Below are 23,115 nucleotides of genomic sequence, written 5' to 3' on the forward strand. Positions count from 1 at the left end.
AAATATTGTACTGTATTAAAACATACATGACATGATTGGTATTAATTAATATATTAATATTAATTAATATATTAATATCAATCACACTGTAGAAGTTGAATGGCCATTGTGCGGCACTTTTTGGTATGACCGCCTTGGGCACCTGGGGGCAGTATAAGATAAAACAGATGGATAAACTGTTCATTGAGACATCCTCACTCCTCACAGCTCATCAGTACTCCACTAATATGTCATTCTTTGCCCAAGCTAAAGAATATATGACTGAGAACTGTTACATTGTCTCTCTCCATGTGTTGTTGCACCGTTTGTGTTCAGTCAGTTTCATAAATGGTTATAGCACCACAACATAGATGCTATTTAACGTTAGCATTAAGATAATGGACTGAAAGGCTGAGCTTTGTGGTTGTTTTAAATACACAAGGCGGAATTCTCTTATGGCGGATTTATGTTTGTCTGTAATCTTTAACTAGGAATGGCATTAAACAGCTTGAACCCTCTTTATTATTATTATTATTATTATTTTTGCTGAATTCTTCACTATCTGCCAAACTGCTGCTTGTTGTGAAGTGAGCTAAATTGAGTTCACGGCCATCATACAGTGCTCATATCTCAAATTTCTGCTCATAAGTCAAAGCAAAAAATCGTCCGAACAATGGCTTATATCCCCAAAAACACGCAAGCCCGGTCACTCGTGTCTCAAGGCACCACTGTATGTGCACTGTGATTGACTGGCGACCAGTCCAGGGTGTACCCTACCTCTTGCCCAAAGTCAACTTGGATAGTCGACAGCTCACCTGTGACCCTAATGACAAGCGCTATAGAAAATGGATGATTACTTTAAGATCACAGAGATTAGTGCTTCTTGTTTTTTTTGTTTTTTTTTATCACCACCAAATACATGATTTGCTTTTAAATAATTTCTGAACTCTTGACCTGCCTGGTTAAGTGATGTATAAGAAGGTCACATTTTACAATGACCTTGAAAGTCTCTGTCATAGTTTTAAATGACCTCCATATATGCCACCATGATGCGGCTTCCGAATACTGTACTTGTATGCATCAACACACAGCCACACTTGCTCATAATTTTACAAGCATATCATGCCTTTCCTCTTCCAGCTGTTTGATCACATTGTGCATTGTATAAGTGACTTCCTGGACTACATGGGAATGAAGAACGCTCGTCTTCCTCTGGGCTTCACCTTCTCGTTCCCCTGCCTTCAGACCAGCCTGGATGCTGTGAGCACCTGTCTATTAAAAAGTTGTCTCTACACATGCCTAATGGTGAAATATTCTGAGCCTGTTTGTGCGTGTACACAGGGCATCCTGGTGACGTGGACCAAAGGGTTTAAAGCGACAGACTGTGAAGGAGAAGATGTGGTGGGACTTTTGAGAGAGGCCATTAAAAGGCGAGAGGTAGGAAGAGAGGAAAAGGGTATATTGAAACTTATAGTCAAACACAATTCCTCCCAGGGCACTAATCATACTAATAATAACAACTTATTTTTCCAATTAAGAAATAATCAAAATAGAAATGATCTTTAGAGAATTTAGGCATCCTAACACCTATATTAACTGTACAGGGAATCTTTTTAACATTCTTCTTTTTACAGATGTACGACAGATACAAAGCAAAAAAAAAGAAAAAAAGCTCATAGTTGTTGATAAAATGTAGACCCACCTTAACCATCAGTAACACCTTAGCTCAAATTATCTTTATGATTATTATAAATAATTTTGGAAACTTCATATGGGAATTAATGAGAATGCATGGGAATTAACTGATCATTTTTGCAATATGTAGACATGGATGGAAACTCATATTTTTAAATAGAATCAGTTTTTCCAAAATTCTACCCCCTTCATTTTTTTTGTCTCTCATGTTATTGACTTTTTACTTTTATTAATTTAATTTTAGTAGATTATGTTGCAAGATAATTTTTCGCAACAAGACTTAAAGTACCTTTGATGGTTAACATTTTCTCCAGTAAATGTCAATTTATTGCCATCAAAATTTTCCAGCAATTGTGAAATTGAAACTGAAATTTTGTGTCATGTCCATTCTTCCGCTGTTATTAAAGTTCACTAATTGTCAACTAAGCCATATTGTACTTAGCTCCCTGAACAGCACATGTACTACTTTCCCACTTGGCATGCACATTTTTACTCTTTGTCATCATTCGTACCCCTGTTTGGTGGAATAAAATGATTGAAAACAAAGAAAAAGCACAACGCCCTTATGAAGATTATACTAGATGGTAAGGTGATGTGGAGTTTTGGGTTGTGGTTTTTTGTCTGAATTTTGATCAAGTTCAGGGTCGTTGAAGGAGCAAACTGGTTGACTTCAGAATCAATGTAACTATTTTTTAATTTATTTTTTCTAAAGGAGTTTGATCTGGATGTCGTGGCTATAGTCAATGACACAGTGGGCACAATGATGACCTGCGCGTACGAGGAGCCCACATGTGAGGTTGGGCTCATTGCTGGTCAGTTACATTTCGTTAATGCAACTTCTATGAGAGGATCCAAATAACAATATAACATGGACATTTGCGTGAAGGCACCGGCAGTAATGCGTGTTACATGGAGGAGATGAGGAACATTGAGATGATAGATTCTGACAAAGGACGAATGTGCGTCAACATGGAGTGGGGGGCCTTTGGTGATAATGGATGCCTAGATGACATCAGAACGGAATACGACTGCGCTGTAGATGACTTCTCTCTCAATCCAGGAAAACAGAGGTAAAACACATATACACACCCCAGTTCCAATGAAGTTGGGACGTTGTGTAAAACCTAAATAAAAAACAAAATACAATAATTAACTATTAATTAATTCTGAAAAGCGTTATCATTGAACAAAACCATAATAAAATTAATGATGGTTGTTTTTCAACCATCAGTCGTATTTAAAAACAAATGAATCTATAAATAAATAAATAAATAAAAAAATTCTCATTCACCCATGGTATGTAAACGTAGCACAATTGTACATATCAGTCATACATCCCATACATATCCCCTGCCTTTTGGAATGAAAGGGTAGGCTACGCTTTTTTCCTAACCTCTAGGTAGCGGTGGAATATTAGAATGAAAGTGTACACCTTTCTCATAACCTCTGGGTGGCGGTGGCATATTGGAATTAAAGTGCACAGCTTTGTCATAACCTCTAGATGGCGGCATACATTTATAAAATGTGAAAGTTTTTTTCCCATTTCCCCCCCCTATACCTATGTATAATGCACACTATTGACTTTTGACATTTTTTGGGAGGAAACAAATGCCCATTATACACGAGAAATTACGGTACTTTCTGGATGCACTGCAGATGTATTTATATTTTTCTTTGTTTGTGTGTGTTTGTACACTACAGATATGAGAAAATGTGCAGCGGCATGTACCTCGGCGAAATAGTGCGGAACATCCTAATAGATTTGACCAAGAGGGGCTACCTCTTCAGAGGGCAGATTTCAGAGACGCTGAAAACCAGAGGCATCTTTGAAACAAAGTTCCTCTCTCAGATTGAGAGGTAAGACACCGCCTCAATGTGCTCCTTTTTAATTTGGCAACATCCTTTGCAAGATGCTAGTTTACATCATTGATGTTCTCAGTAGGGACACGCATTAATAATAATTGATCATTAGAAATTCTCACAATTTTATGTGGAATTGATTGTTGATTAATTGTGTCTTAAAGCAGTGGAGGCAAATTGGAGTATTTGAATGCAACCAGCAGAGGCGCTGGTGATTCAGTGTTCAACAACCAATGCATTGGAATATATTAGCTGAAAATGGGAAACTGGTTTTATTTCAGTTGTCCAATTCAAAAAGTGACAAAAAAAAAATCTATTATCAATCTCTGTCGGGCAGCAATATTCGACCTGCTCAATACGAGACTTTGCAACAAGAAGTCAGAACATTCAGGGAGAATAACAATCGATTTAATTTGTTACTAATTACATTTTGCCAAATGCACTTCCCTAGTTATTTTAGTCCCTCAACTTTATTAAAAAGTGTTCATTTTCCTTCATCCTGGCGACTCTGTGTGTATTTCTCCAGTGACAGATTGGCGTTACTTCAAGTGAGGTCCATCTTGCAACACTTAGGGCTGGACAGCACTTGTGATGACAGTATCATTGTCAAAGAGGTATGTTAAATAATAATGTGACTTCTCACTTGAGAAAATGTGTGTGGTTGCTGATGAATATAGTCACGGGCTGAACTACCAAAGCTTGAAATGAATCGAGGACCTTTACACTAATGCATCATCCCGATACTGAGCAAATATGCATACCATCTTGTTTTGAAGCTGTTGAGAAATGTTTCAATGGTAAATGTTTACCATTTGTCATTTAAAACAAAATAGATTTAACATTAATGTGATTGCTTGATAACCAACATTCACACAATCATTTTTTGTCTGCTTTTTGAATCTGTTAATCTTTCAGTTACTATTACTATGATTTCTACAAGTACTATTACTACTAATACTACTAGTAGGACTACTATAGCCCATGCTGCTCTAAAACACACTTGGTGTGTTGTAAATCTCTCATCATCTTTTTCCCAATATTTGACTCCACGTATCCCCCAAGACTCAATCTTGAGTTTGATACTATTTTGAAAATTATGTTTTTAAATATGTATTTTGACATTGTACCGCTTCCACTTGCACTTTCACACCCTTACGAGTCTCAACAGAGAAGGTTATCAAAACAAACTCTTGAACTTTATTGCATCTTAGCTGGGGTTTTAGGAGAAAATGCAGTCCGTGCACATTTGTGAGGAAATATTGAAACTTGCATAACATTTGCACAACTGTGATTTGCGAAAGCACTCTGTGTGTGACTGTCGGGGAATTTCACATGTAGAAATGTGTGTCTCCTTTCAAGGTTTTGTGAACTGATATGAGATTCAATAACGCGTGAAGTGGTGTGGTAGTGTCGCAATGATGATGATGTTGTTTTTTTATTTTTTTATTTTTTAAATTGTTATACAGGTATGTGGAGCAGTGTCACGTCGAGCCGCTCAGCTCTGTGGGGCAGGAATGGCGGCAGTGGTTGATAAGATCAGAGAAAACCGTGGATTGGACTATTTTAACATCACCGTAGGGGTGGATGGCACGCTCTACAAACTACATCCACAGTAAGCCACGATATCGCATTATTATTTAACACTAAACAATTCTGTGCCTCGTAAAATGCAGATAAATCGGTCGTGGGGAGACCTGAGGAAGACTTAAGGGCTTGCTTTATGATGTGAGAAATAAGATACATTTATCCCCCTTGTAAAAAGTGTCTCCTTTGACAAATATATGATGTACATATTCTTCTATACTTTGCATGTTTGATTAAAGGGTAATTTACCAATGTCACTACAAGTCAGCACACCAACGTACATTGTAATTGTGCTTTCTGGCATTTGCCTAATGGTATACAGTGCAACCTCTCAAAGCTTAAGGTCGTTAAATTGAAACTTTAAATTCTTAAAGGCAAAGTGTTTTTTTTTTTTTATATTTTGAAGTGGTTAGCTTCATTATACACCTGTGAGACAAATAAGAATGTAGAAGTTGAAGTAGAAAACAATTATTTCAACCAATCAAAAAAAGGAGATTTGCCCATTGACAAGGGAGAAAAAAAAAGTACAGGTTAAAAATTAAAGGGCAGAAGCAAAACCTATGAAATTAAGTCCTCCCACTATACATATGTACAGTATATATAAATATATATTAACAAAAAAGGAGAGCCACAGTCGCCTACGCACATATTAGCCATTTATTGAATGCCAGGAGAACAGTAATACACAAACACAAGAGCACACTCATGCAGGAGCTGCTGTCAGCCACAGCTCACAAAACACTCACACATATTCACAGTTACTTGAGCCAACCTGCCAATTTCCCTCCAGCTGGCTGATGTCATACGCCACCGCAACAGGCCCTGACTTTCAAAGGCACATATCACACAAATTTATGCTTGCAATCCTTGTTTGGGTGTTCAAGCGTGTTTATGTGTTTCAATTAGTTTAAATGTGTTCAAATAATGTGGAAGGGGTAAAACTATACACAAATATGCCTGGTTTTTAATTGCCTGTAGATGCCACAAGATGGGGCAATGCACTTTTTTTGTTTTAGACAAAGCTATGGCCTGACAAAATGAGGCTCCTCCTCTCACTTCAATATTCACTTCCTTCGCCCCTCGTTGCCAGAAGATGGCACCAAACAATATGTCATATATATCAGATAGGATATTCAAAATGAGCCTAGAGAGCAATTCACCAATACCAAACCGTGAATATGCGGGGATTCACTGTAAATTATATGCTTGCATTGTTTTTTGGTGTGTTTAAATATGTTTACAATGTGTTTTAATACGTTTAATTGTGTTTAAAGTGTGTGGAAAGTAGTAAACCTTTTAACGTTTCTCCCGTGATGAACGAGGGTTCACTATATGTTACATGAGGAAAATTTGGTTCAAATTGGCATTGACCAGCTTCCTGGGACAGATTATTTTCAACCTAAGAGGTTCTACTGTCTATGAGGAAATTCAGGGATCTGGTGGTCTTCTACTACCATGCATTTGTAAATTAATCTGTTGCTTTGTGCACCCAAAACTTTCCACTTAACATCATCTCAACTAAATATCTTGTCTGTGTAGCTTCTCTCGGATCATGCACCGCACTGTCAAGGAACTGTCCCCTAACTGCAATGTCAACTTCCTGCTGTCGGAGGACGGCAGTGGCAAAGGGGCAGCGCTCATCACAGCCGTGGGCGCCCGGTTGAGACAAGAGATCAACACCTAATAACTGTCACAGTCTTCTTCTCTTGACTTCCAACTGGCCCCTCCACTGTTCTGCCCACTCCTCTGTCCCACACTCCAGAAGCTGCTTTATTGTTTCCACATTGAAGAACGATAACTAGCACAATCACCATATTAGCTATAAAAACAAGTATAACATTATAAATGGTCATAACTCATGCTTTAACTATAATAATAACACACTCCTGCAACGTTGCTCTGTGGTGTGTAATGTTGCCGCCCTCAGGATTTTCCTAGTGACTGCAGGGTGTCTACAGGAATATACAATGTCTCACTGCAGTTGCAGAGGTGCATTAATGTTCCTCCATGATGATTAGTAGCTACAGGGTCCTTAAGATATATTTTGTACCAAAGTCAGCAGAATGCGTCTAAAAAAAGGAAACACGATATGTGAAATGGAATTCTGTTGTTGTTGCTTTAAAGCTTTTAAGATGTTATTCCAGTATAAAATATATTTCACATGTAGCGTTGTTATTTATTTTATTTTTATCTATCCAGAGATGATTAAACGCTACAATAATGATGCAAACACACAGAAAAAGCTGTTGTTTATAATCCGCTCATTCCTGTAAACATGAACATGGAACATCCAATCTCTGCTAGGGTAACATGCTTACTGAATGTGCTCCTGCTCCTATTCTATTCTCTTCTATTCTCTTGTACTCTACTGTAAAATATGTCCAAAGAACACTTGTATTTTGCGAAGTATTTGGACCAATCCAGGTATGCTGCTGTCTATGCTGCGTGAATCCATCAGTTAACAACAGCAATGAAAGTGCGTGAAGCGCTATCATGAGTGTCAGTTGGAGCACCACTGGCCCAAATCTGTGGAAGAATATTACACTTGCTGAAACTTTAATCAATTTGACTCACTCTGCTGAGGAGGCTTTTAAATGTTCTCTCTTCCTGTATGCTCCTTAAAACTCAGGATGAAGGTATTTAAATTAACATCATTCAATTAAATTGTTTTTATTTTTAGCTGTACCAAAAAGCAAATAGTCATGCATGAGTAGGAAATCCTTTCCAAGTTGACTCCTGGTGTCCTTCAGGGCTCCATCTTAGGTACACAGCCATATGGGGTTTAAAATATTACGATGTTGGCAAATCCGCTTGGACTCTCAGACACTCTATTATCTCAATAAGAACAGTTCTTGAACATTTTTGCATCCCAGATGGCGTTTGGGGAGAACATGTACAGTATTACAAATGTAAAAATTAATGTACCTTTGACATAGGAGACTTACTGACATTCCTGCAATGTACAAGCTTTTAGAGTAGACAACGCTGATAAGTGTTAATAGTACATAAGTTAAAAATCTGGTTTATGTGGGCAAGAGAATCTCAAATACCAATAAGAACTCTAATGAATGGCAGAGGAAACACTGTTTTTGCCTAAATAAATCACTCCATCATAACTCTGTCAGTATCTATCGCATGAACACTTGAATTGCTTTGCTCTCTGTGTCTAACACTGTCAATCCTTCACTAAATAAAATCAAACCGATGTCAGAATGACTGATGCTTTGGTCTTTATGTATCTGCCATTTGTGTTGTGGTCACAGTGTGTGAGAACCAAAAGAAAAATAAACAACCATTCTCACATTTATTAGATACGAATATATTTAGACCGTAAACTGACAGTTTTATGCAGACAACAAACGGGTCGTTCACAATGTGACGTTGCTTCATACTAAATAGTAAGGTTTTTAATCAGTTCAGGATGATTACCATTTATATTTTTTACATCACAAAACAATTGCATTTATATTACCTTAATTGCATTTTTTTTTTTTTAATTGCCAAAAAAATAAAAGTGCACGAGTGAGTGAAGACTGTTTAAGTTAAAGTGACAGAAACAAGATGTATGCAACAGATGAAGGGTAGTTGAAACTATACCGTATCCTACAGTGTCAAGTTGGTTGAGAATACTTTTCACATTTTATCTTAATAGTTCTGCATACATTTACACTAACATTAATGCTTGCAATATAATTTTTCTCTTATAGTGAATATGCATGATAAAATTTAATGTATTCTGCCAACCGAGACGGCAGTGGACACTCTGCACCTCGCTTCAAATATATAGATATCTTATAGATGAAGAAAAAGGATGATTTTAATCACAGCAATGAAAAATACTTTTTTAAAAATGTTTGCACTCAATGGCCACAACATTACGTACAACTGCACCACATCTAATTAGACCCAATGAAGAAGCCCAAAGCTCAGAATTGTGAGGCAGACATGCTAAGCACTCATCTGCCGTGCTGACACTACAAACTGCAACCACAATAATAAGCATTTTGCTCAATGAATACCTAGCTGGCAATTCATCAAAACAGCATCATTGTCTTACAGATCTCTAGTATTTAGTTGTAGATTAACATAATTTACTAGCAGACATCTGCAACTGAGTTGTAGACATTTGTAAGGAGAAATCCCATACACATGAATGGCAAAAATGACATCTGTAATTCAATTTTGACTCTGCAAAACTGTATTAGAGAGATCTGTGTGTCATTTTGACTACTCACAATTACTTTACAGATATCTTGAACAAAAACTCCAACTATTCAAAATGTAATTAGAACAAGTCAGAAAGATGTTGATATCTACAATGTTAATTCTGGATAGTCAAATGTTAAATCCAGTTGCCATAAGGATAAGCCATATTGAACTTCGAGTCACCAGTATGAGAGAGCAATAACATCAAATTTAGCGCACAAATTCAGCTCCCCATTCATACCTGAGAGCTTATAGCACTAACAAGTTACATGACACCAGGGAGGAAAAAAATAGCAAATGAGCCCAATTTGGAAGTTTTCACTTCGGGGTGTACACATTTTTGTTGCCAGTAATTTAAACAATGACTTGTGTTTTGAGTTATTTTGAGGGGCCAGTAAATTTACACTGTTATACAAGCTGTACACTGACTATTTTACATTTTACATAGCAAAGTGTCATTTCTTCTGTATTGTCCAATGAAAAGATATATTGTATTTAGAAAAATGTGAGTGGTGTATTCACTTTTGTGATACTGCAAATGCCTTTGAGGCCAATAAGGGCTATTGTTTCTTTGTTTATTATATGATAATTCACAGGTGGGAGTATAGTGCAGTCTTGGAGCATTTGTGTGGACCTCAAGAGGTAAATGGTTCAACAGCAATATGCACTGACCTACTGGCAAAGTATAGTTGCTGTGGCCCCCAGTTGTACAGTAGCAGGAAATAACAATCATTAGGTTAGCAAACACAATCAGAAACATCACTGCAACACAGTGTTCCATTCATATACTCACTGTTGTTCACAGGAAAGAATGATGGCAGCTTCTCTTGTATTTATTATGAGCCTTAATGTGAGTATGCACAAACAACCTTTTTTGCACAATGAACGTCCATGTAGTCGTTGCGAACAGCCACAGCAACTTTGCATCATCCTTGCCCACAACCTTTGTTTGCATCACCTGAGTTGTTTGCATGGATGGAGGCGCGCGTGCTGTGTTTGCGTAGGCTGCGTGTCGTGGTCACTCTAAAGGTGTGTGTGTGCTGCAGCTCCATCTTGTCCTCCTCTGATACTTTGATGAAGGGACACCAAGAAAAAGCATGCCGGAAACCAGCACGGAACCTGCAACAGAGGAGGGACTTTATTTTTTCCTTCCAACTATTCAATTAGAATTTATTATTAAAGCAGGACTGCAAATACAGCTTTACCTTTGGTTTAGACAGCAGTAAATGATGGGGTTGTACATGGTCGAGCTCATCGCTAACCAAAAAATGGCCAGGTAAACCTTTCAAGAATAAGAAACTATGTAAAAACACTACTTGCACATTATTCACATTTGCTCACATACTGTTAAGAATAACATGAAAGAAGAAAGAAAGACTATACTGTATTTCATTTTATTTTAATATATAGTGCCTCATCAGATCCAATAGATGATGCCGTTTTCTGTGTTTCCACTGTAATACAGTAGTGTAGTTGCGATTCACTGGTGAACAGTTATGTAAAATAAATTTGTCTCATCATTTTAATCTTGATGCTTTCGGTCCCTAGTGTGTGCATTTGTGTCTGTCATGTCAATACCACATTTAACACACCTACTCCCCAATCACACCTGAGATTATACTAATGAGTCACATGACAGTGGGGAGGGACAATGGCTAATTGGGCCCAATTTGGACATTTTCATTTAGGGGTGTACCCACTTTTGTTCAGACATTAATGGCTGTGTGTTCCATTATTTTGAAGGGAGTGTTAATTTACACTGTAATAGAAGCTGTACACTATTGTAAAAGTGTGTCATGTCCCATGAAAAGATATAATAACTTCACGTTTAAATTAATCACATAGTGGACTGCAGTAGTTGCTGCCTGTGCAGTGAAGCCATTTACAATATATTTATATGTATATATAAAAAACCTAGACTAAATTATTGTTTTAAAAAAAAAAACACATACACACCACGAACAGAGGCATGCACACGTGGGCGATGCACTCACACACACACACACACACACACACTTGAATACATTATATATGGATCATTACATCAACATATGATGGAAACCCCGCTGACCTGTTGAATGTAATGTTGCTTGTAAATGTCTCTGTTGATTGATCCCAATATGAAGTAGAGGTGGTAGGGCAACCAGCACAGAGTGAAGGTCACCACCACGACAACCATCATCTTTACGACCTAAGAGCCAAAGCTTGCGTATGTCAACCCAGCTGACAAATTTAATTTAGACTGCAGTTACAATAAATGGCAGTAATAAAGTGAAAAAGGTGACCTTTCTCTTTGCAGTGATCTGGCTGTGGTAGTGGTCCGTTGCCTCTCCGGGGATGTGGCCCCCCCACAGGGTCTGGCCCACCAAACTGTAGGTCACCATCATCACCAGCAAGGGGAGCAAGTAGATCAGCAATATCACTGCAAACTGGTAGCTACAAGATATGAGGTAACGTCAACAAGATTACACCTAAATTGATTTCCATGAATGTGAAGGTTCAGCAGAAGCACCATGCAAGAACATATGAGATTTTTGTTAAAATCGAGTTAAAAATGCTGCTTATTTTCCATTTTTGCCATTGAGCCGCAATGGAAATGTTCCTCCTGCCCTGAATCCAAAAGACGGTACGGTCCAGTCATCTTGTGTTGACATAATGACATCTGTAGATTTTTATTGACGTCACATTTCACTATGAGTTAAGTGGCACTGGCACTTAGGATGACCTGTAGCATGTCTGTCTGTCTGTACTGTATGTATAATTCAAGTCAAACAACAACTTTGGTCCAATACTTGTAATGACAACGAGCATAGTCAGAGACCAACAGACACGGTTAAATGGATAGGTGAGTGGGCCACGAAGCAGTCGACCGCTACTTCTTGACATATTATCACGTCTATTTCTATCAACATTTTGCACCGTGCCCCTTTCCTAAATTTTTGACCACTTTGGCCTGTTCCCCACGCCACGCTACTGGCTTCTAGCAGGGCAAAAAATCCATGTTTGTTTGTTTTTTTGTACTGAATTTCAATTCACTGGCTCAGTTTTGCCTCAGAAAACAAACACTTTTTTTTCCACCTTATCTTACAGTTCAATTTTAGCTCTAGAGGTTTGTGCTTCTTAGTACATCACATCACTTTCCACCTGAGTTGGTGTGTTCCTCCGTAGTCATCCGGCCAGTCGACCATGCAAACAGTTCTGGGGTAGTAAAATCTGGTCACGCTGTAGTAGCACTGCGGGAACGCCAGCAAGACAGCCACAATCCAAATGATTGCGATCACAACCTTGGTGGAGGTGGAGGAGAGGCGAGGCTTCAAAGGGTGGATGATGGCCATATATCTAAAGCAGTAGTGAAATGTTAATGAAGTCATTGGCACTCTAATCATCAGATACTACCCACACACAAGACTGTAAGGGAGCATTAATGGTCAACATTCATTTCTTAGTCAACCTTGAAATACTCATCTATAAAATGTAACCTACTGTATCATTTTCTCCTCTCTTAGCTATCCCTCGAGTCGAAGATAATGGTCTCATTTAAGTCTTTTGATGTTGAAGGAGGCCCAGTCTAAAATCGTCTGCTGCAGTTGTTGCAGATGATGGAGTCAGGCAGCCTCTGGTGGACTGTGTCCCGTTGCTGTTCTTTACGGTTTCAGCGTTTTCTTGGATGTTGTTGGTCCTGTTTTTCTCAAATGTTAGGGTTCATTTGGGGATCAGCTGTCTCCAGTTAGCGCGGTCTTTGGCCAGCTCTTCCCACTTATTCCAGCTGATGGAGGAGCTTTTCAACATGGACTTGAGAAGGTCTTCTATGTTTTGTTTATTTTATGTCTTTTAATTTGATGGTGAGCTGGCTTCCTTCAAGGGAAGGAGTTGCGTTGAGATTGTTGGCTATGTCTTGTTCTGGTAATTCTTCGCTAACGGTGGGGTTGGGTTGTTCAAGATGTCCTCGAAGTGTTCCTCCATCTTGCAGAGATGCCATCTTTTGTCCTCAGCAGGGTGGAGCCATCTTTGATTCCAAGTGGGGCTTGTCCTTGTGTTGGAAGTACCACAAATGTTTTTTTTCAAGTGGTTAAGAAACCTTTGGGGTCATTTCTGTCTGCGAGCCTTTGGTTTTCCTCGGCTTTCCTGTTCCAACCATTGGTCTTTTAATTTTCGGATCTCATTTTGAAGTGCCTCTCTGCATTCTGGGTAACAGGCCTTCTTCGTCCTTGGATTTGGGTCTTTCTGAAAGTCAAGAAAAGCCTAGCTCCTTGTTGCAGCACTTGATCATTCTTGTCCAACTAATCCTCATGTTTCTTCATTTTGGTGACCGAGTGCTTCTGTACAGGTGTCGATAACGGCAGTTTTTAGGTCTTCCCAGTGCTCATCTGCTGAGTTATGGTACTCTGGACCCATCTTTTGCAAGAGACTTTGATTAATGTGGAAATCTCATTGATGATTGAGATTGAAGGACTGCTGTAGCCTTCGTTTGCCTTAAGAGTCATAAGGTCACAGAGGTGCCACCTCTTCCATGATCCACCTTTGAGTTGTTCCTTTGATGAGGCAAACCTCAAAGGGCTGCCGCTCTAGTCAACGGCTAGCCGACCATTACCCGGGAGGGACTTGTTTACATGGTTACCAGTTCCAACTCAGAACCACATTTATCTAAATGGTCTGTCTTATTTAACAGCTATGGAAAGGTCCATTTTATTTTCCACTGTCATTCATGCAAACGATGATGAATGGTGGCTTACTAGGTTTTAAATGAATTTGCACATTGACTGAGAATTGAGTCATTGTGACAGTGTAATTGCTGAATTACGTAGTTTATTTTTATACCAGCTTGGGATATTATGTTGTATTAATATATATGGGCTGAGAGAAATGATGTGGTTAAGTGATCATTATGAATGATCTTTCTATTTTACTCAAATGGCAAATATATCGCAATAACTCTTTTCACAGACTTATATATAGTGGCAACCGACATCGCTTTTAGATTTCTAACAAATCAAATCGTGAATCATTCCGTTTAATCATTTCGCACCACAAGTTCCACAGAGTGGGCATATTGGAATTAATTCAAATATGTGAGCAAAAAAGAAATGCCATCCATAAGAGGAAAAAAAGAACCTCCTGCAAGCTACTAATTACACAATGTTATTTGAGGGCATATATTTAGCCCACAAACAATAATCAACCATAAATGCTTTATCTTAGTATGTAGATTTATGAGATATGGCTGAAAACGGACTAGTGTAGTGAGAGTGGGAATACTTCCAAAAAAATTATATAGCAAGACATCACCAATGTCACACTTATAAGTAAAGGTTCAACTACATCAAAATAAAACATAAAAACATACACCATGCAAACAATGAGCACCACCACCAGCAGTTGTATATACTAAAAACATCAATAAATACTATGCAAAATTGTGGGGAAAAGACTCAACTCCTATTTCAGCAATTCATTGTTGAACTGTCTGAAGCTCACCTTTTCAGTCTCACCAAAGCTGTGTTGGCAAGTCTGTTTGTTTGTGGAGGGTTGTCTGCATCATTTGCTGCTTTTTACAGCCGCAAATCAGCAGAAAATCACTCGCTATTCACCTCGTAAAGCCTTTATTGAGCCGAGGTTCATATTTACCATTCAAAAAATCTCATGGCATACCACCGAAAAAAAGGTCACAAGAAGCATTCAATTGCTCTGCCCGTCACTATAGTGTACGTCGCTGGCATATATAGATGAACAAAAATACATTAATTGTAGTAAATACAAAAAATACTTTTCAAACCAATTATGTGAAACTGTATCATTTGGTGAGGAACACCTAATGCTCTCTCTCTGTGCTTTTGTGATACATTAACTGTATCATGTGTGACCATGTCAGGGTGCCTTAAGTTCACCAAAGCCTTCCCTTACCTGTCCACTGCGATGGCAGCCATGGAGTAAATGGATGAAAACATGGCAGTGATGGGGAAGAAGTTCTGGAATCGACAGTAGCCGAGGCCAAAGTACCAGTCGTTGTGCAGTGCGTAAACGAAGTTGAACAAAGTGTTGAAGGTTGCCATTGAAACATCGGCGAAAGCTAGGTTGACGATGAAGTAGTTGGTCACAGTCCTCATGCGCCTGTGAGCCAGAATGATCCAGATGACCGTCACATTCCCGGTGACGGACACCAGGATGATGAGCGAGTACGCCAAAGCCCACAGAGCCACCTGGTGGGGGAGGGCAATGGTCAGAAGAAGCTTGATATCACACAATATACCTTTTACGACATGTGTAGAACTTGAATGGGCTGAAGTAAGAAGTGCCTCGTACCTGCCAGTCAGGCTGCTGAAATTGATTCCCTGTGGTCTCATTTGCATCCTCCAGCGAGTCTCTGGTGACTAGCAGTGGCAGCGAAGTGGTCTTCAAGTCTCGTTCAATACGCTGAATCGAATTGTCAGTGTCCATGTTAACGTCATTCGTCACCTGTTGACATCGGAAACTGACTTTCAGAAATAGGAGTGCATCAGGAAGTCCGTTACTGTCCCTGGAGGTACAATGTACATCAGTGTTGAACTCGGTGTACTATTTCCTGTGGCCAATAGGCTACATGACATCCACTAGGATGCCCAAGGCTACAAAAACAGTACCTATACCAGGGTAGCAAAGATCTGGAATTATATGTGTTAACATTGCGAGACTTTTTATTTAACCTACAATGGAAATGTGGTCCAAAGTTTTCGCGTGAAGTTTAGGTGGAGTTCTACACTATGTAGATTATATCAGATAGATAGATAGATATAAAGAAAGAAAGAAAGAAAGAAAGAAAAAGAAATAACACATTTCAGTTAAAAGCCTTTCTCCCCTAAAGGTACATTGCCCTCCCCAAAAATGTAATCTCTTTATAAATAGGTTTGCATTGGACCTCTAATGGTGAAAACTAATCCCCAAAGACGAACTCATTATAGTTTGGTATGTTTGGATTTATTTAATATTAGACGATTTATCAATGACAATTTCGCAACTCTTTCCGCTACTTTCTCACTGAATAATGTATGACATCGTAATGACAAAATTCAGGCAGCTGCAGAAGGTGGGTATCTATTCCAAATGTATAATTTCGTATTGCTCTAACTGGTTTTGGTTAGTGTTGGCCAAGAGGAAGTGAACCAGAACAGAGCAGTATAGAAAATAGATGAATGAAACAGATGAATGTTTTTTTTCTTTCTCTATTGTTAATCATGGCAGTTGGGTCATTGGCATAAACCAATTCGTTAAAGGCTCAAACTATCACCATCATAAAACATCATCGACTATACAGCCAGTGTTTAAAGTAACCTTTTGGCATTATTCACAGCCATACAATAAAAAAAATAAAAACTATTAACCAGTGTATAATAAAAATGCAAATAAAATACAACTGCTCACCCTTCGAAGTCATTTAACACGGGAATTCTCAAACTGGGTCCAAGCCGTAGATTTAGGGTCCTAATTTGCAACGAATTATGTTGTGTCATTGTAAAAAGTGCATACTTACAGTACATATGGGGACCGGCACGCCAACAAAACAGACATACTGTACTGAAATAATTATTCCTGGCTACCTTAGCTTTGGGCCATTAAAAGCTCTGATATGACTGTTATGTGTCACGTAAATCAGTCATCCCTGCATCTTACCCATGAATCACCTGACAGGCAGCATTTATAGCTTCTGACGATGGAGAAAGAATCGAATACAGTATATCAAGTGGCGCTAAATCCAAACTGGCTATAATGACAATACTGACATCCAGTGACATTTTAAGGGTATCGTGGGAAATAATTAAGTGTCAGATAGCTATAGAAAAACCAAAGCAGTTGTTAATCTTGTTCACTGAGTCATGCATGATTATTATTATTATTTTTTTTTTTAGGAATTTTTTCTTGAACTCCATACTGCTTAAGGGGCATTTGACTTTGGCGAGACCACTGGATGCGCATGGCGCTCTCCTTGGTGCTTAAATAGTAGACTGGTTTCGAAAGGCATTTACTTTGTTCTCGTCAATTTATATGGTCTATTAAACTCAAGTGTATAATCCATTACAACCCATTATCTCATTTTCATTCAGCAACGACAAGCCGCCTCTGATAAAATACAGGCAGTTGGCCAATATCATATTTCAATGACTCGAAATTGTAATACAAATAGAATTTAATACAAATTGAAAATCAAGGATTACTGCTTGTGTGGGTTTTCGCTGAGGACACCGGCTCCTTCCCACATTCCGAAAACATGATAGGTTCATTGAAATTGTTCATAGGTGTGAATGTGAGTGTGAAGGGTTCTTTGTTTACATGTGCACTGTGATTAATTGGCGACCAGTCTAGAGTGTTCCCCACCTTTCGTCTAAATTCAGATAGCATAGGATCCAGTTCTCTCGCAACCCTGGTGAGGATAAGCGGCATAGAAAATGAATGAATAAATGAATTGATAGAATATCAATTATTTGGTTTGGGCTTTGATGAGTAAAAAAGAAAAAAAACACCATGCTAATTGGGAATTCTTTCAACGATGCTCTTTGGGTGGTGAATATTCGTGAGTGTGCTCCCATCTGGTCATCTGAAAATGAATGAATAACTGGCCACAATATTAGGTACATTTGTTTAATTAGCTTCAATACAAGAGCTGTATCCAACATCTTGCTTCACAATAGTAGTCATACAGTCGAGCAAAACCTCACTGCATCATACTGAGGTCTGTCTCATATTTTGCCACCCATAATAGTAGAAAAAAAGCTAGTATAGTAAAACAAAAATATAAACAATATTAAATTAATACTCTGTCTATGAGACAAATGTCAGTTGCATTTATTTGACATATAATCACATTTTCAAAACCGCATCCGTTCCTTCATCACAATGTACCATCCCCTGTGTGTATGAAGTCTTTGCAACGCTCCCAACAATTATTTGGTAGCAATCCGCACAAATGATGAATTAGTGCAATGCAACGCAAAGTGTCTTCTACAAAAAGAGAGAAAATAAATTCTTACCTCTGTATTTACGCAGGGGAACAGGGCAGTCTGTCATTCATGTGTTCAGTTGGTTCCAGATTTGAGCCAAGAATTAAATGTCCCTTGGTGTGATGGATTACCAGGTCCAATCCATCAAGACGCCCCTACTCTGCTTCTCTTGGGCTCTCGCTTTCTTTCTCTCTCTCTCTCTCTCTCTATTTCTCTCTCTCTGTTTCTCTCTCTCGCACTCTCGCTCACATACACACACACACACACGGACACGCACTCTCTCTCACATTCACACACACACACGAACATTCTCCTGGAATGTACAACTTGCAGAACATCTACCTGAGAGTGACAGTGGTACACACACACACACACACACACACACATTTGTAGACGTTATAGTGTGTGTGTGTGTGTGTGTTCAAATGGAGCTGAGCTGTCCACAGGTGGTGGGTGGGAGTGAGGGGGAGGGGCCAAGCTTCCATCATGGATGAATGAAAAAAAAATTAAATAAAAAAATATTTTGGTGATTCTACTGTCACAGTTTTTCCTCAAATGCTAAGACAAATTCATTATCCATCCTTTTCTCTAAACTGTAAACACAAAGCCCAATTTTCGAGCTACATCCACAAAACCATGAGGTTGGCGGTGTCATCAAAACATGAGACACAGACACAAACCAATATTGAGGGTCAATTGATGCTCGATCTGCAGGAAGACTGGACAGAGGGGCTGACAGCTGCAATAAGTTATGAGAAAGTTAACTGAAAGAAATGATGTAAAAGGAGTGAAAACCACGATAATTTCATCGGTGATGAATTTCGGGCCAGCACTTTTGTGGGTGGTTTCTCATTAAACTGCCTCCACTGTGCCTTCAATTTTGGTCTGCTGTAGCTATCATGAAAAGCACTTAAAAGGCGTATGCGCCATTTTCTGTTTCTCTGGGGAGGGCCATGACACGGGCACTTTGTTAGTGTGTGGACACTAATTTCATGTCAAGCTGAGTTCAATCTGAAGAGTTTCACTATCTCCCACAACCCTCACCCGCGACCACTCACACAGTCCAATATACAGAGCACATAAGCGGTTGCGCACATCTACCATACTACTGTACTGTATTATTATGTTTTGAACCATGCCAAATCATGGCACGACTGTCATGGAAGAAGCGGTTGGTAACAATGTGAAGAAACGGGCAACAATAAAGAAGAGCGTGTGGATATTTTGAGATTTTTTTCATCATTAAAATTTGGCAGGGTTATGACTGCCAGTCAGGGACCTGGCAGTCATAGTAACAGGGGGGAAGGTGGGTTGTCACTAGCTGGATGACTGCTTGGTGTTGGGGCTCCCCTCTCATGCCCCGCGGCTGCTCCCCAGGCTAGGGGCTGGGGGGCATTGGGTCCCTGCGGCCTCCTCCGGGTGGCCGGTTGTCTTGGCGCCTCAGAGGGACCGGCGAACCGCCCTAGGTCCCTCGTATGGGACGTGTCCCGTCTACCGGGCTGCTCTCGGGTGGACTCCTGGGCCCGATCCCTGCCTCTCGATGGATTGGGTGGGGTCCTCACCCACCGCGGTGCAGGCACATAAATTACAGGACACTTCTGTCAGTCATTGTGCACGCGAAACGGTGTCAATTCACTTGCATGTGTCTGCAGGCACACACCCCTGGGACTTTTTCGCTGGATGTGGGGCCTCTCACTTATTGCAACAAACAACATCTTGTTTGCATAGGCTCCAGCACGCCCGCGACCCTAGTGAGGAGAAGCGGCTCAGAAAATGGATGGATGGATGGATGGAACTTGTTTGCAAATAGTGCTTTGTTTTTTTGTCTTCTTTTCTCACTCCCCTCTAGAAACTTTGTTCTGTTCGACTGATCGACTCGGATCCTCAATAAATATCCATTATAATAATAAGAAACCACTTCGGCAGCTTAAAAACTCCACTGTGACACAATATAACTGTTCCGGCATAAAAGGGATAGAGATCCTCCATTCTACTTGACCTAACAGCTGAACAGGACAAAAAAAAATAAAAAATTGTCAAGGTTGTTAGTAACACTCTTCTTTGTGGTTGTACAATTTACAAGACATTTATTGTAACTTAACAGGGGACTTTAGGTCCGGGTGAGCTGGAGCCCATCCCAGTTTGGGCAAGGGGCGGGGTTCCCCCTGGACTGGTCGCCAGCCAAGTCATATAGACAAACAACCATTCACACCCACTACGGCAAACAAATAATGCTCCGACAACACCTGAAGATTCTAGGCAGGAACCTCCAATGCAGTGGTTAACTTCTTTTTACACATGTATGAGCATTAAGAATGTTAAAAATGTTAAGAAAGATTCATCTAAAGAGTGTTTTATTATTTAATTCTAGTAGTAAATTTATGTTTAGGCCTGTGGGAGTAAAACCTTGCCTGTACTGTCCAGTTTTATACTCAGCAAAAATCTAAAGGCAACTCTTTTGTTTGTGCTCCTATTTTTCATGAGCTGAGCTCAAAGATCTTCTTTTATCTACACGAAAGGCCCACTTTCCTCATTAATTATTCCCAAATCTATCTGAATCTGTGCAAGCGAACACATCCCCTTTGTAGAGATAATCCAAATTATGGACAGCGCTCATGAACAAAGATTTAGACATATTTGTGAATAATACTTGAGAGAATGAAACCTTTTGTTGACGTGGAAAAAGTCTTCGATCTTAGAGTTCACGTTTTGACCCTGGAACCATTATTTTCCAATGAGAACAAATTAGGGGGTCAACCATGTTCCGCAATGGATTGTGTTCAGCCTTAGAAGTTCCACTGTATTTTATATATTTTTTCTGCTGTTTTATTTGTATCTTTATTTATTACAAAGCCAAGATGCTCAACACAATGACAATAAAGTCAGCCTGAAGGCAGCAATGCTTGGATCTGAATCTCCATTCAGCGGCATGTTTGTAAAGCATACCTCTGTATTTGCAGTTAATGCCTGTCTAGCATTCCGAGAGCTGGCTGTGTTTTTGTACATTTGCTCAGATAAATTGCATCTGAAATGTGACAAAATAATGGAAAAGGCCCAGGAGACTGTGCTGGTGAGTGTTTTGCTGAGTTTTGTTAGTTTGCCGATCGCAAACTAAAAGGATGATTTTCATTTAAACTTGCGAGAGGACAACTTTTATAAATGTTTGAAAAGGCACAAGTACCTGATTTTCTTTTTGGATTTACAGCATGGAGGCAACAAAAAAAGGTTATAGGTGATGCCAGTCATACTAAGGCTGCTCTTTTCTGCTTCTGTTTCTGATTGATTTTTTGTGTTACTTTGGCAACCTGATGTCTGTAATTCCAAACATGAATCTTTTTACGCCTCATTGTCTCTGCTATCAGCTGTATGAGCTTGGATGTGTTTGGACAGAGAATGAATGCATTGAGGTGGAGACTGCTGACTTCAGCTTAACTGTTCTTTTCCCTCTGTGTTTTTTTTTTTGTGCACGCAGTGTGAACAGTACTTTTCCGTGTTGACAAAATATATTGTCTGATAAGGCCTTGAGAACAGGGAAGTGTCGAATCAACTTGAGGAGAATCATACCCACGTTATGTGTTACGATTGCATTCAAACGGGATGTGAAAGACAAACAGATTTACAGTAACTTGGGGATGGTGTCCTTTGTCTTTGGGTTCAGTATGTTCAAATAAGCATGTTTCTGTTCTACACTTCATCGTCCTTCCTTGTGAGCTGATGTTTACGACCACTGATGCCTCTTTTGACCTTTTGCCTCTCGTGTTTGTATCCCAGTCGGATTTATTGATCCCTTATTAGTGTCAAGGCATTGAGAAGAGCACGTTGAAGAACACGATGAGAAACTGAAAGGTTCAAGTCAGCCGGATTTGAATAGTCTTTATCATAGACTGTGCCTGAATGTACCTTACAAACATTTCAACATTTACATGTTTGACAATAACATGTAAATGAGTTTGCATTGCTAATTTTCAGTGTGGAGTTTTTGTTTTTCTGTTCATGTACATGGACTGTATGTACATTGTTGTGGTGTGTTTCCACTTCCTTTTATTGTATTGTAGGCTCACATGTTCATGACCAGTTTTGTGTCTTTTGACCCCATTTTTACTCCACCTGTTTTCAAAATACTACATTAGACTTTTAAGTTTATCATGCCTTTCAAGTGCCTTCACTGCAATTTGTGACAAAGAGACACAATACAGCACCGACTCAATACGATGTTTTACAGTTTTGTTACTGACGGTTGCTGTTTGCGTACTCGCCAACTGAAGTCCATGTACCGCAATTCCACCACCATCAAGAAATCTGACATCACACAATTGTGATTGTGAAATGTGTGGCGAACATGCAAAGTCCACACAGGGAGCCCCGGAGCCTGGACTTGAAACCCCCAACATAAGAACTGAGGCAGATGTGCTAAGCACTAGTTCACCGCTGATGTCCAATTCAAAAATCACCTATCCAGCCATTACTTTTCTGTATAGATTATTCTCTTTAGGGTCACGGGTGAGCTGGAGCCTATTCCAGCTGACCTTTGGGCGAGAGGCAGGGTAGAGCCTGAACTGGTCACCAGCCAATCACATATACACAAACAAGCATTCACGCTCACATTCACACCTACAGTACAAAACATTTAGAGTTTTCAATTAACCTAAGAAGCATATTTTTGGAATGTGGCAGAGTACCCGAATGTCCGAGTACCATAAAAGTCCCTTAAATTGGTTGATTAAAATATATGTATTAATTTTGTATTCATTTATCTAGTTAGATAATTGGTTATTTGATTTATTGTACATAATAAGGTTGCAAATATATTCGTAAAATAAAA

General features: G+C 39.3%; 2 protein-coding genes across 4 annotated transcripts in view; one reads left to right on the forward strand and one right to left on the reverse strand.

Annotated features, from left to right (window-relative positions):
* Positions 1-8,334, forward strand: part of LOC133474336 (hexokinase-1) — a 33,100-nt gene extending 24,766 nt beyond the window's left edge. For all 3 annotated transcript variants that reach the window (XM_061765934.1, XM_061765933.1, XM_061765935.1), the window contains 8 exons: positions 1,120-1,239; positions 1,321-1,416; positions 2,387-2,486; positions 2,561-2,744; positions 3,376-3,531; positions 4,061-4,148; positions 5,001-5,146; positions 6,658-8,334. In XM_061765934.1, the coding sequence (XP_061621918.1) occupies positions 1,120-1,239; positions 1,321-1,416; positions 2,387-2,486; positions 2,561-2,744; positions 3,376-3,531; positions 4,061-4,148; positions 5,001-5,146; positions 6,658-6,802 (1,035 nt within the window). In that variant the 3' untranslated portion in view covers positions 6,803-8,334. The remainder of the gene's footprint in view (positions 1-1,119; positions 1,240-1,320; positions 1,417-2,386; positions 2,487-2,560; positions 2,745-3,375; positions 3,532-4,060; positions 4,149-5,000; positions 5,147-6,657) is intronic.
* A 917-nt stretch (positions 8,335-9,251) lies between these two features.
* On the reverse strand, positions 9,252-18,611 carry tacr2 (tachykinin receptor 2). The gene is made up of 8 exons (XM_061765936.1): positions 18,324-18,611; positions 15,625-15,777; positions 15,226-15,521; positions 12,469-12,663; positions 11,610-11,760; positions 11,396-11,515; positions 10,530-10,606; positions 9,252-10,443 (listed from the first exon to the last, which is right to left on the reverse strand). The coding sequence occupies exons 2-8, from the start codon at positions 15,757-15,759 to the stop codon at positions 10,251-10,253; spliced, it is 1,167 nt and encodes a 388-aa protein (XP_061621920.1). The 5' UTR covers positions 15,760-15,777; positions 18,324-18,611; the 3' UTR covers positions 9,252-10,250.
* Between the last annotated feature and the right edge of the window lie 4,504 nt (positions 18,612-23,115).

The sequence above is a fragment of the Phyllopteryx taeniolatus genome, chromosome 2 (genome assembly GCF_024500385.1).
Source record: "Phyllopteryx taeniolatus isolate TA_2022b chromosome 2, UOR_Ptae_1.2, whole genome shotgun sequence".
Taxonomy (NCBI): Eukaryota; Metazoa; Chordata; class Actinopteri; order Syngnathiformes; family Syngnathidae; genus Phyllopteryx; species Phyllopteryx taeniolatus.

Bases quoted from the DNA above. Each gene is read 5' to 3' on its own strand.
- tacr2 (XM_061765936.1), bottom strand. From the start codon at position 15,759: ATGGACACTGACAATTCGATTCAGCGTATTGAACGAGACTTGAAGACC. The intron at 15,522-15,624 runs GTACGAGGCACT...CTCCCCCACCAG, and splicing joins TTCAGCAGCCTGACTGGCAG to GTGGCTCTGTGGGCTTTGGC. The intron at 11,761-12,468 runs GTGGAAAGTGAT...CATATCTTGTAG, and splicing joins GGAGGAACACACCAACTCAG to CTACCAGTTTGCAGTGATAT.